Raw genomic sequence first — 13,646 nt, forward strand, 5'->3', positions numbered from 1 at the left:
AGTTAATGAGCTAATTAGCTTAGTAATTTATTTAAAATGCATGCATATATTAATAAAATAATAAATGTATGTTTTTAAGTGTCTGTAGTTATGATTAAATAATTAAAATGATTAATAATAATTATGATTTAATGATAGTGGAAGTAACTGCAAACTTTCAAAGACAAGTGCAACAATGGATTGTGATGGCTATTTTTCCTTTCCCATATATCTATGTATTGACAGCAATGACAAACTAAATAAAAAGAGTTAAAAATAACAGTTCATGAAATCCATTGTAGAGTTTGGGGAAAAGTAAAGAAGGGTTTGGGAAAGAAAGGGCAAAAAGGGTATGGAGTCTATTACATCAGACCACTAATTTACTTCAGGGGCAACAGGGTGAATTCTTTTGACAAAAAGGGCAGCAGGGTGCTGCGCCCTGTTCACCCTGCCTAGAATGAGCTCTGTAATTACTTCACTGTTAGTAGTCGCAATGGGAATTAGAACAGCTGCTCATTTACTATATTTTTTATCAGAAAAAAGTAAGTTTTTTTTATAGTTAATGCTTCTGAAGAAAACAATAAAGGTTAATAAAAATTTTAAGGATTCCAATTATTATAATCAATGATTCTACTTACGCTCTATGGTATGCCAAATAATTAAAGCGCAGACGGAATACCGAAAAAAGTTATCGAGCATCCTGCATTCCTCGGGGCACTTAATTTTCCATCCAGGTCATGAGAGGGGAAAAAAATAAAATAAAAAACAAGTGACAGAATTGGCAAAGGTTAATTTTGTTGCTGTAGACTAAATCAAACGGAACTATTGAAATGAATAAAATGTATTTTTCCTTTTCTTGTATTAACCGTAGAGGAAGGGAATAAACTCTATCAATGGTTCAGGTATTTGATCAATAGTAATTAAAGGTATTGATTCTTCAAAATGTAACTTTTTCTTGTTTTAAATATCTTTGTTTTGTCTATCAATAAATAGAAGATTATAAATGGGCACATTAATAGAGGGATGAAGTGGCAAATTTATCATCTGCTCAATGTCACAGATAATTTTTTTCCCTTTGCTCTTCACCTTTTAGACAATCTAAGAGGGCCTAAACTGACCCCTTCGGTCTTTCAAGGTATACAGCAATGTCCAGTCTTTTTAGTGTTAAACTTATGTGGAGTTGACTTTTTGACTCTTAATTGTTTTCTCTAATGAAAAAAAAAAAAAAAACATACTAAAAATACTTTTCCTAATATACAAAAAGATAAAAAAAAATATGTATTTTGTGCAAGTTTCAAAAATTGAAGTTCTTTTTTAAATTTTTTTTAGTAGTTTAGATTATGATTGTAATCCCACATTATTAGTGTGCAATGTAGACAAAGAAAAAAAATATTGTGGGCTATAGATTTATTATTATATGTTTAATGTTTATTAACTTATGGATTTATAAATTTAGTCAAACAAAATGTCTATAAATTAATAACGTAAAAATTTTATTAATTAGTAACAAATCAATAATAGATTCAGACGTGCCAACTCTCCCGCATTTTGCGGGAGTCTCCCGAATTTTGAGTTATTCTCCCGCCCTCCGGAATTGATTAAAAAAACTCCCGAATTTTACTGCAATCGACGGCCAAACTCACAATTACCTAATTTTTCCGCGATTGCGGAAGTTTTGTTTTTCTTTCAGGGTGAATTCCATCCCCTCTTATCGAACTACCATCTGCTTGAGGCGTAGCTGCACGTGCTTTATTTTTTCCTCCTCTTCAACATTACCCCTCTTTAACACTCCTATTTCACCCGCCCCCTTACACTGGGATTCGTAGGAATCTTCGCGTGGAGTTGAATGCGATGACGTCACATGACGATATCGAGTGACGTCCGTACAGGAGTGGGGAAACTCGGTTGGCAACAAACTTGTAAACTAGCAACGTGATATCCATTATTCGCTTAGTCTTCGTATATTAAATTTTTTTTTTTCAAGGATGTCTAAGTCGAAACGGAAGTATGCAACCAATTTCAAAAAATCATGTACCAATGACTTTAGCAAGACTTAATTGCGAAGAGCTAAATCTGCAACTCTTTTTTTCATATGCATACAGTAGAGAACCATTTATCCGGTATCTAGATAACCCGGGAGAAAATTTTGCTCGATTCTCCAGCCATTTTGAACTAAAACGATATGAAAAAAAAAAGTGGAAACTGGACTAATCCTTGAAGTTGAGTAGAGGAAAATGTGAGGAAGGGAAGAATTTTTTTCCCCGTTTACCCAGAGAAACGTCATTTCTTCCGCGACCTTGAAGATTTTAGATCTTTATTCTCTTTTAGGTCGTTAAACTCAAAGGAGTGGCATGATGATTTCGTTTGCTAGTTTGATTTACGAGGGGGTGGGGAAAATGCATTGCACATGCATATCAGTAAACAGAAGATGAAAGAGAAAAATATATTTATCTATTTGACATTGATTAATAAAAAATAAAAAAATTTTCCTTTTGAATAAATTCTGATTCTTTGGAAGTGCGGTACCATTCGCAAGTTTTTCTTGATGTGGAATCGCACCTGCTTTAATTAAAAGTAGTGTTTTTATAAAAAAAAAAAATAAAAGGAAAATTGTTTATTAATTTAAACATACAATTAATTTATGAAGTAGATTGCAGTTTTGTTTTTCTGATTCCACTACGTTTGATTTTTTTTCTTCCTTTTCCTGATAAATTTCGCACTCAATAAATTATTTTTATTCCTAAATTTTATCATTAGGGTTTTTTTTTTTTTATAAATTCAATTGATCTTGCCTTGTTCCAGGTTTTAATATTTATGCTAGTGCCGTTTTTTAACTATCGTTTCGGTTCGATAATTTTCAAGTGTTGTTTTTATTTAGATTAATAAGTTTTCCTTTTAAGCTTGTTTTTCTTGTCTAAACTTGCAAATTTTTTTATTCTTTTAAATGTTATTTTTCTACAATTTTTTTCCTTTTTCGATTTAGGGGTGCTCTTTTTTTCTCTCTTACTTTAAAATGTGTTTACACTTTTTCCTTGTAATTTGGGCTCAATAAAATATCGATTAACGACACTTTTTGGTCAATCCAGAAAACCGGGAAATTAAGACATCCGGGATGGCGATGGTCCCGAGCATCCCGGATAATTGATTCTCTATTGTACAGACATTAGTACTATTATACATTAGTATTGAATTGGTTTTTTAAAATAAAATAGTTCTTCAATTTGTTTATTTTTTATAAGTTTTTGTTAATTTTTATTACAGTGTCAAGGGTTTTTGAATAATGTTTTATTAAGAAAATGGTATTTATTTTTTAAATAAAGAGTATCTACCTAATATAATTTTGTTTCCAAATCTGTGTTTAATTATTTTATTTCTATTTAATATTTTTCCACAATTTGTGCTCTATTAGTGTGTAAAATTTCTTGCATTCTTATATTTAATAAATTTTTTACTTAAAATTCCTTAGAAGTGTCAAATATTGCATACCGTGCGCCTTTTTTTATCCCTCCTGAAATCTCCTGAATTCTTGTTAAGGAAACTCCTGAATGTTAATTTTGCTAGGTTGGCACGTCTGTAGATTTGTCAGTTAATATACTTTTCTCTGTCATTCACTAATTTTATTATTTTCTTTATTAAAGGCATCATAAAAAAGCAGTGCGCCAAGTAGTTTATCACAGGCGGTATCCACTTTTTGCATCTACATCCGATGATGGATATGTTATCATTAGTCATGGAATGGTATACAGGTATGTAAAATATTTTTTATCATTTAAGGTATATATAATTTTGTGTATTACCTATATGTCACATAAGATAATTATCATCTTGCGGTTTCGTGCAGTCTCATAGGGCTTAAAAAAGATGTAACTTTATTAACTTTAAATTAATTTTTTACCATTTAATTAACAGCATTTACCAGCAATACTTATTTATCATCCCTTTTTATTATTCTTTGTTATTATATTTTTTAATTTTAATTTAATTGAATATTAAATTTAATTAAATATAAATTTTTATTTATTAAAATTTAATTTTGAAGTTGACTTTAATTATTTAAAATTTATTTAATTTTTGAAAATTAGCTTCTTTAAAATTTAATTTAATTATTTAAAGTTTAATTTAATATATAAAAATTCTACTTTATGTAAATTTGAATAATTGTTTATAAAAAGTTTTTTTTAAAAAATTATTTTACAGTGATCTTCTTCAAAATCCAACCATCCATTTTGTGAAAGCACTCAAAGGGCATGAAATGAGTCTGGACTGTTGTTTCCATCCTCAGAGACCTTGGATATTTAGTGCATCTGGCAACACAATCAGACTTTATTCTTAGTTTTATTATGGAATTATAATTTTGTAAATAAAATTGTTTTTATTTTTAGTGTCAGCATCATTAATCAAACTGACTTTAGTTAATTATTGATTACCTAAAATAATAAGTTTATTTTAAAAAAATTCACGAGGAAATATTGTGCGAAATATTTTATTGTTTTAAAATGAAAGAATGATAGTTTTCTTTTACAAATGGCGAATAGTTTAAAAACAAATAAAATTGAATTCTATGTTGTTTTTTTTTGAAAATTATTCATTTTGCTTGAATTTTAACATTTTTCAGTTGAAAATTATTCTTCTTAAATTTTTTATTCTTCAATTTCAACAAACATTTCCCCCCAGAACTATTGAGACTTATTCTAAAATATTTTCAGATTAATTCTTAAAAACCATTTTTTATAGTAAAGGGCAAAAGTTTTTGCAAAATTTTAATGATAATTTTTGAAAAAATTTAATTATTTCCGGGGAAATAACAATTAACTACAAATTATTATCAAAAGAAGTGTACAATTTATTATTAAAAGAAATGAGCTTTTTAAGTTTTAATTTGTCAATTGCTATTAAATCAATTTTTTTTAAAAATTCTCGATATCCTCAAATAAAATTAGTTAACATGAATTCAAAGCTATTACTTGCTTGAACAATACAAATGTAAATAAGTGATCGAATCGGTCAACTTTTTGTTGACCGATTGACTCATAAATAGTCAACATTTCCATAACCGGTGACCAAGTAGGGATGCATAACCAGTGACTCGGTGCCCGAATTCGACCTTCGACTGCCCTGTGTATAACCCTTCTGCCTCAAAAAAAATTGTAAAAAATTGCTTAACTGGTATAAAAACTTATTCCGAATAATAAACTATAAAGTAATATCAAAATTATAACATTAAAATTGCTAAAATGTAAAGATATTATTTCAAAGGATTTAAAACTTTTGACAATTCAATTTTTTAGAAAAAGCTTCTTTAACCTACTTTTCAAAAGAAACTTTGAAACTTACTAAAAGTTTCTTATACTTTTGTTCTAAACAAATGTAGTTTAGGAATTTTTTTTTCAAAACTAAAATATAATTTTAAAATAAGAAAAAAATAATTTGTCTAGAGACAAAGTTGAAAACCTGCTATAATTAAATTTTAGAAAGACTAAGTGTGGAAAACTCAGTTTTTTAAATAAAAAATATTCCTTTGCATTTTGAGGACATTAATCTTGTTCTCATTGCACTAATGAATAGTTAAGCTATTAAAAATATAATACATTTAAGCCACTTAAAAATCAAAAGGTTTTTTCCTCAAATCTCTTCTGAAAAATGATGTGTACCCCTTCCGGCTACTGTAAAGGGCAGGTGGCCAAATTCTACTTACAATGATATTTACTTACAGTAAAATTGTACTGGTTACGAATATTTTTTATAGAGTTTTTTTTTTTTTTTTACTTTAGTTTTCTAAAAGTGAAAATAACTTCAAAATATATTTTTTAATTAAATATAATAAAAAAAGTTTAAAATCAGAATGTTAGGCTAAATATAAGTCCCCTCTTTTCTTATTTGAATGATTCCTATTACTGCAGATAACTTGAAAATTTTGTAAGACCTAACAAACACTTCAGATATGCAGGGTATTTTCTAATTCCTGGATTATAATTTCAGTAATAATCTAATTTCCACAGAAATGCAATCTAATTAGTCATTATGAATCCAACTTAGAATACAAGGATCTGGATCAAACGTAACAACCTCGTCTTTTAAGGAATACTTACTTTTCCATACCAGTCAAGTCTTCTGCTATTTAACGAAGACTCTTGTTTTTCACGACTATTTCTTTTTTACCCATATATTCTCAAATTTCTCCGTATTTGTTAAAGAAATTTAAAAAAAAATTTTTTTGCTGGTAAAATATCTGCTAATGGCGAAAATACTTCTTTTATTCCTTAACAGATGGTGCTATTGCCAGTACTGTTTCAATGAGGTGAAACGGGTTCGAATCCCACCAATGGCTAGTATATACGAATACTGGACCGGGATTAGCCTGGTCGGTAGGGCGATGGCCCCATGTCCGAGAGTTTGTGGGTTCGAATCCCGCCGACCGAAGACTCCTCGTGTAGTAAAGTGACTGATGCACTTTAAATCTGTCGAGTTGCAAAAGTCCTCTATGTTCCCATAACAAATCAATACCTCTGGGGGTACTGGATTGGTGATCGATCGTTCTCTGATTCAGGTCAAAATTACGATCTGTGGATGGATGTATGAATGGGTCCGCCCTATAAACGGGTGCGACGTATGGTGTGGCAGAAGTCGAATTTTTGGCCATAGATGGCGCCACTTAAAAAAACAAGAATCGCACACTTAAATTTGCTTGGTTTCACCAAGGAGGCTTGCCCGTGTGGCAAGTGACATTACAAACGACAACAACATATACGAATACCGCATCCAAGTTGCGCCAACCGCAGAAAAGAAATATTCTCAGTGGTTGACGGATCATTTGTTAGAGTCCCTTAACTGTTGGAGGTTTTTGTGGTTTTCCTCTCCATGTATCGCAAATGTGGGTTAGTTCCACCAAACAGTCTTCCTGGAAGGCAAATTTCTAGCAATACTTGATACAGGAGTTCCCTTGTCTTCTGGATTAGGTGCAAAATTACAAGGCTAAGGAGTTAAACATTAGTAACCATAAACCCAAATAATTGGGTCGGTGGTCATAAAATAAAATACTTTAAATTATTATCAATGTTTAAAAAAATCTTCTTTAGATAAAGATTTATATACATATTTTTACTTCGCTAAATAGAAGTGCTTATATTATTTCCAATTTTGAATTTCTATTTTTGACTTACATGATCATGCATAATGTATCAAAACTGTACTTGTAGCCTAAAAAATGTCGCTAGAGAAATCTGCGTTATTTTTCTTTCTCCAATGTTAGCAGATATACTTTTCTAGTGATTTTTTTTTTCTGCATTTGCATCACATTTTGAAGAAGAAAAAAAATGAAAACTTTCTGCAGATCAGGGGAATTCTATCAGGGGAAAAATTAAACCTATTGAACCAGAGAATAGAAAATACGCTTTTTTTATGACAATGAAAGCTTTAACTAATGAGAGCTTATTCAGCTAAATATGTGTATCAGTAAGCTTATAACAAAAAGTTAAAATTAAGGTAATTTAATTTAATTAAAAGAATGACTAATTTCTTGGAAAGTGTTTTTTCATGGAATAAATAGGGCGAATGGATTGATGAATTTATTAAATCTCTTATAAAACGTCAATTGATTCAAAAAATAAATAAAAAAATTCGAAAATGCAAACACAGCGTTATTACATTACTCTATAATTGAAAAAATAAAATTTAAAGAACGGTAATGATTAGTTCAAAAAAGAAGGAAAAAAAAACAAAACAATTTTTTAAAATGGTTGTAATTGAATTGTGCTTTTAAACTGTTAATTCTAAAAATTGTACTTTTAAACTGTTAATTTTATAAACTTTGGTTTTAATTTCTTACAGTTAAGAGTAAGAAATTGCACAGGACAGGATACAATATTTAACTTCCTAGATTGCAGCGGCAACAGCCTAAATAGGCGCAAGTGCTTTAACGCCTAAAAATGTTTTAAACTAATAGACACGATTATATTTTGTTTTCATTCAATTTAGCGTAAAAAGAAATATATTGGAATTAATACCTCACTTGTCTAGATAGCAATGAGGATAGCGTAAATGGTTATAAGTACAAAACTGTACTTCTTATGGATGGTTGACTAAATGCTAACAATAACAAGCTTCCTAAAACAGGTAGAAATTTGGAAAACTTCTGGTGCATTTCTCCGCTTACGTTAAACGATGTGTTAACAAAGTTTTTTTATTGTGAATTTTTAAAAAAAAATTTACCATTCGTAACAGTTTTCAATAATTTATAAATTCTAACAGGTCAGAAGCCTAAAACAAATTTAAGAAAATTAATATCACAGCACAAATAAAAAGCAAGGTTTGTCATTCTTTGTGTGTTATCCTTTATTTGGATATAATCGTGCAAAATATCGCCGGTTGTTAATTTTTGGGAGGCATCGTAGCATGCTTATGGGGTCTTAATTTGTTATCCGAATTAATTTGTTACTTGCTTGGCTGAAATTTAAACTGAAAGAAAGCGTTATCTTGTAAACATTACAAGCATAATAATAATAGATGACTCGCTTTTTCAAACTTTGACGTAAAAATTAATCGGAAATATAGAAACACGTAAATCTTACAACGAATTTTAACCCCTAGCGTCATCTGTGCGTAGCTTTACACAGTCAACTATCCATACAAAGAATCTAAATTATTTTTAAATTATTCGTTCTATCAATTTAGGATCGTTTTTATTCAATTCAGCGTAAGGAAAATAGATAAAAACAATACCCCATTTGCATATTTATCAATATTTTTATCAAGCTAAAGCAAGTCCATTTTTCCTCTTTCCCCCAGTTTAAACCTTAGAGATGGAATATAAAGTACCGCAATATCTTAAACTCTTGCTCATATCATGTTTTTTAGCTATGGTAAAAATTTTATGCTTTTATCACACACTGCTATATTATTATTCATTTTTATACCATGCCACTCCGCTTTAATGAAAATAGAGTTTAGACCCTTTGTAAAATGTTTTACTTTGCACAAATATTAATACATTTTTATTTTTTAATTAAAATCTTCTTTTGATTTAATTACGCATATGATAGGAAGCTGCACGTGTTTCCGAAATGGATTTATATTTAAAAAAAATGCTGAAATAACCGAATCATTAAAAAGTTAACGGTTCCGATACAACAGACAACAGTAACTTCTATAGCAACTCCGATTTTTTTTAGTTTGGCGCGAATGGTTGCTGGGTGCTCAGAACTAACTATTCTATTACGTAATTTAGTATTATAAATGTTACGATAAATTTGCATTTATAGTTTAGTGTTCATTTTTGTGCAGGAACTATTCTACGTAAATATCTCTTGAAATTTTTATTTTAAAGTATTAATTAACTACCTAAAATGTTAAATTGTTCGAAAGCTGAAAGCAACGATAACTCGCCAACAGAACCTAAAATGATTGAATTAAGCGATATTTTAAAATTATTCGAAAGTAAATCCTATAAAAGAAATTTTGATACATATGTTATAATATGTATGTATAAATTATAAAAGTATAAATTATCCCGAATAAATGAATGAAGTTCAGATATATGAAGACGCAAGTCTGGTTGGTGTCGGATTTACGTCGAAAAATCAGTTGTATTGTGACTTAAAGATGACACGATACGATAGTTATTAGTCTCACGATTCTCATTTTACAATTATCAGACGATTTTGAATTTAAAGTTTTAGAAATGTTTTAAATTTATTTCTTTGCAAACGAATAATATAATATTAATCTGCAGACGATTTTATTTTGTATTCATTTGCTGCGATTTTATTTTGTATTCATTCGCTCTTTGCTTTCATTGTGCATTTTACTTGCCCATGTAGATAACTGTTCTATTGATACGTTCTTTCATTTTTATTGAATTATAAAGTCACTATTTCTATTTCATTCTCAGTTTGCATATAAAAGGACAGTTATTTTTCTTCATTAATAGCCGACATCCTGCAAGGTAATTTTATAATCGATTTGATTTTAAAATATTAAAATAGCTTCTATATCTCTTTCAGAATTGACAAGAGCATGAAAATTGTGAACAAAATGTTATTTCTAATGTTTATTTGTTTGAATTTTATAACCGAACCATTAAAATGTATAGTATTAAGTGTTTTTAATTAGTTCCATTGTATTTGATTAGATTTTAAACCATGCTCAAAATAAAATTAAAATCGTTAAGACACAAAAATTTGAACTGCAATAAAAGGTAAAATGTATATTTTGAAGAAGTAATATATTTAATAGAAATGTAAAAAGAATTCTATGGGATTGAAGATTGAGTTACCGCTTCTTTCTTTTTCTTTTAGCTTTTTTATCGCCATATTTGGCTTCTAAACTAAGTATCATAGCTTTAAATTGTTTTTCTCGTTCTTCTTTCCTTCTAGAAATTGTTGTCACAAGATTTGATTCCATTTCTTCTTTAACTTTTGCAGCTTCTTTAGCTTCCGATTTGAAACGCTTAATTCTTGCTTCTTTTTTTCTTTTGGATTCTTTCATAAATTTGCCAAACAGTGGAATCTCATTTTTATGAATTAGGTTTGTCAAAATGTTCTTTAACCTGTCTTCATCGTTTACGTCGTAACCTATAAAAGCTTGAGACAATTTGTTCATATCACCTTCGTACTTCAAATAGCATTCTTTTAGATCTCGAATGAATTCCTCTGATTCTTTATACCAATATAAAAAAGCTTCGATGTCTTCTGTTGTAATTCGAGGAAATAAATTCTTCCAGTACTGTTCCCAGAATTCTGGAGTTGAATTGTTTTCGGAAAAACTGTTTTCTTCATCAATCAAACCTATTTCATCATACGCTGCTCTCTTTTCTATATCGGACAAAATGAAGTGAACTTTAGCCATTATTTGGAACTTTCTAGTAGCTTCTTGACTTTTATTTCTATCCGGGTGTATAATTAAAGACGTTTTTTTATAAGCTTTTTTGATATCCAACTGGGACGCGCCTTTTTCAATTCCTAAGACATGGTATAAATTTTTAGTTGAAAAATATTTCTCACAATCTTTCAGTAAACTCATTTTGTAATAATATATTATATCTATCCAGAATTTAAAATTTTATAAAAATGTAGTTTCGAAAATTTAAACCATTTTCAATTTCAAGTTATATTTTAAATATTGAAAACAAAAGGCTTGCTCGTGGCAGCGTAAAGTCAATTTTCCACTTTTTTTTCCTTCATTTTATAGTTGCCAGTTTTTTTAAAAAAATAAAATTAAAACTTAAGAATCCATAAAGTGTACAGGCTTACTAATCTATTAAAAAAAAATTTTTAGAGAAATACGACTGCGTTAAATATACACGTATTTAAGAGTTGAGTTGTAGAAGAAAAAATCTTGAATACGTTTAGAAATATTCTGTCACTTTTTTTAAATTTTTTTTATGTGTTACTGGTTCAAATAAAGGTTTTAAAAATAAAAGTCCAGGTTTTGCAATTACGTTTAAATTGTTTAAATTATTGCCTATGAATTTTACATTTTGAGTTAATCATATCCCCACGTTCTGTTATTTATTTATTTATGTTTTAGTTTAGTTTGTGCTTGCTGTCACACGGTGATTTGCTCAATGTAATGCCAATGAGTTTAACACTTCGAGTTAGTCACGGTCTGTGAACTTTTTCTTTCTTTTTCAATTTTTTTAGTCAATTTTTCCTGCTTTAGTGTTTTTGCTGTGTGTTTGCAGTAACGTTTTTCTTTGTCCGGAATGTTGGATATGAATTTTCCTCTTCGAGTTAGCTTCTGTGATGGTATCAATTTCATACTGAACCTATATTTTTTCGAAAATAATCGCTTAAAAGCAAACATCACCTATTCCAATCGAAGGAAAAATACTAATTATCCTATTATTTGTAAATGCAATGTCGTGAATCGAACTCGGAAAATCAGTTTGAGAAGTTATCATTATACCATCAAACAATCAATATTTTTCATCAAAAGTTATTTTTCTCTAATAATGAACTATATTTGCTAGTAAGGCTAATATAATTGGCCTATTTTAAGTGTGTTCGGGATCGAAACTCGAATGCTTGTCGCGTGAAGCCATTTTCTTTCTTGCTGTGCTTATTAATAATGCATTACATTTGAAGCATATTAGCATATTTTAAGCGTGTTCAGTATCGACCCCCCCCCCCAAAAAAAAAAANCCCAAAAAAAAAAAAAACAGATTAGGAAGCGAGCTTTCTAACAATTGAATCTCTAGTGCTTGTGGTGTTATGCTATTTTATCTGTTAATAATTGAAAATGCTAATAAAATAGTTATAATATGCTAATTAAATCCTTACAAGGAATTAATTAAAGATTCTTAGCTGCGTTCGGGATTGAACACAGAAAAACAATTTGAGAAGCGAATATTCCACTATTGAAGCATTATGATTTTTTTTTTTTGTGATATGATATTGAATGCATTATGATATTAAAGCATTATGATCTAATGTTATACCTCTCCCCCATTCGCTATGCTAATTAATAATATTAATGTGTAACTTTCCTTATAAGCATTTACTAATTAACACACCTTCGTCAGGTTCTTCTAGCATACAGATCGTAATTTAGAGTGAGAAAACTCGCTTATTAGATTAAAAGTTATTCATAGCGTTGTTTTTTCCTCATACAGACAATATAGAAAAAAAAAGAAGAAGAAAATCGCATAAAATCATCATCTGTCATTGAAATACTAGAACACGAATCCCCCAGATAGAAAAGACTACATATCCAACCATCAAGATATACAACTCTGTCCATTAATAAAATGACCATGTCTGAATTCTCCTGAAATGTACGGCCACCAATCTCTCATTCTTAGTCTCCGGCAAATGGTCCGAGAAGAAGTTGGGGGACCAAAGGATCCTCTTACCAAAGGAGCCTTCCCTTAATGAGGCATCTCTTGTAATAAGACAATGGCGGTGGTGTGCTCGTCTAATGGATTACCGCGTTTGGTGACGAGACAAAGAAGTCTCTCCCCCCCCTGCACACCCACCATGCTTTGCGGCAGTTTATATCTCACTTTCGCTAGCTTTGCTTCCGAGTAAATTCTGATGGTATAGTTTTCCAGATTATTCTAGAAATAGTTATTGAAGTCGGTTTTGAAATGCGTCGGATTGGTGTTGATTTGAGTCCATCTGAAATTGATTGGCTTTCTATGCATCGAATTTTAATTAAATAAAACGTGATTTTAATGCAGTTATGATATTTAGGATTAAAGTACCCTATAGTCGTAAAAATAGTAAAAAACTGTGAAATGATTTTTTTTTTATTTTTGAAATTACATCGATGTTTTTTATTAGTTTTGCGCCAAATGGCATCAAGATATTAAAATTTATCCCCCCTCGGTTTTTTTTAAATTTCCTCCAAGTTAAAAATAGCTTTTTTTCCGAATTTATGCATATCTGTTGACTGAGGCTGAGAAAATAGGAAGTATTTTGCTAATTGCAAGAACAATTAACCGGTTTAAATGTTTAGTAAAAAACAATATCGGATAAAATAATGCTTTTATTATTACATTAATAGTTATGAATAACTTTTTCGTATTTAAAACAGTTTTTTATTGGGAGTACAAATTAGTTCGGTCAAAGATGACTCTGGCTGTTATGAATATTTCATAGTGACAGCTGGTTTTGATATTTTCAGAGAGGTTAGACATCTGTCAATAATATTCAATTTATATCGCTTTGAGT

The 13,646-nt window shown here is 29.6% G+C and overlaps 1 protein-coding gene and 1 pseudogene across 3 annotated transcripts in view; one reads left to right on the forward strand and one right to left on the reverse strand.

Annotated features, from left to right (window-relative positions):
* Positions 1–4,360, forward strand: part of LOC107448698 (ribosome biogenesis protein bop1) — a 46,793-nt gene extending 42,433 nt beyond the window's left edge. For all 3 annotated transcript variants that reach the window (XM_071182628.1, XM_071182629.1, XM_071182625.1), the window contains exons 17-18: positions 3,618–3,725; positions 4,177–4,360. In XM_071182628.1, the coding sequence (XP_071038729.1) occupies positions 3,618–3,725; positions 4,177–4,312 (244 nt within the window). In that variant the 3' untranslated portion in view covers positions 4,313–4,360. The remainder of the gene's footprint in view (positions 1–3,617; positions 3,726–4,176) is intronic.
* Positions 4,361–10,159: 5,799 nt separating this feature from the next.
* On the reverse strand, positions 10,160–11,109 carry LOC107438696 (dnaJ homolog subfamily C member 9 pseudogene; annotated as a pseudogene).
* Positions 11,110–13,646: the final 2,537 nt, after the last annotated feature.

The sequence above is a fragment of the Parasteatoda tepidariorum genome, chromosome 6 (genome assembly GCF_043381705.1).
Source record: "Parasteatoda tepidariorum isolate YZ-2023 chromosome 6, CAS_Ptep_4.0, whole genome shotgun sequence".
Lineage (NCBI taxonomy): Eukaryota > Metazoa > Arthropoda > Arachnida > Araneae > Theridiidae > Parasteatoda > Parasteatoda tepidariorum.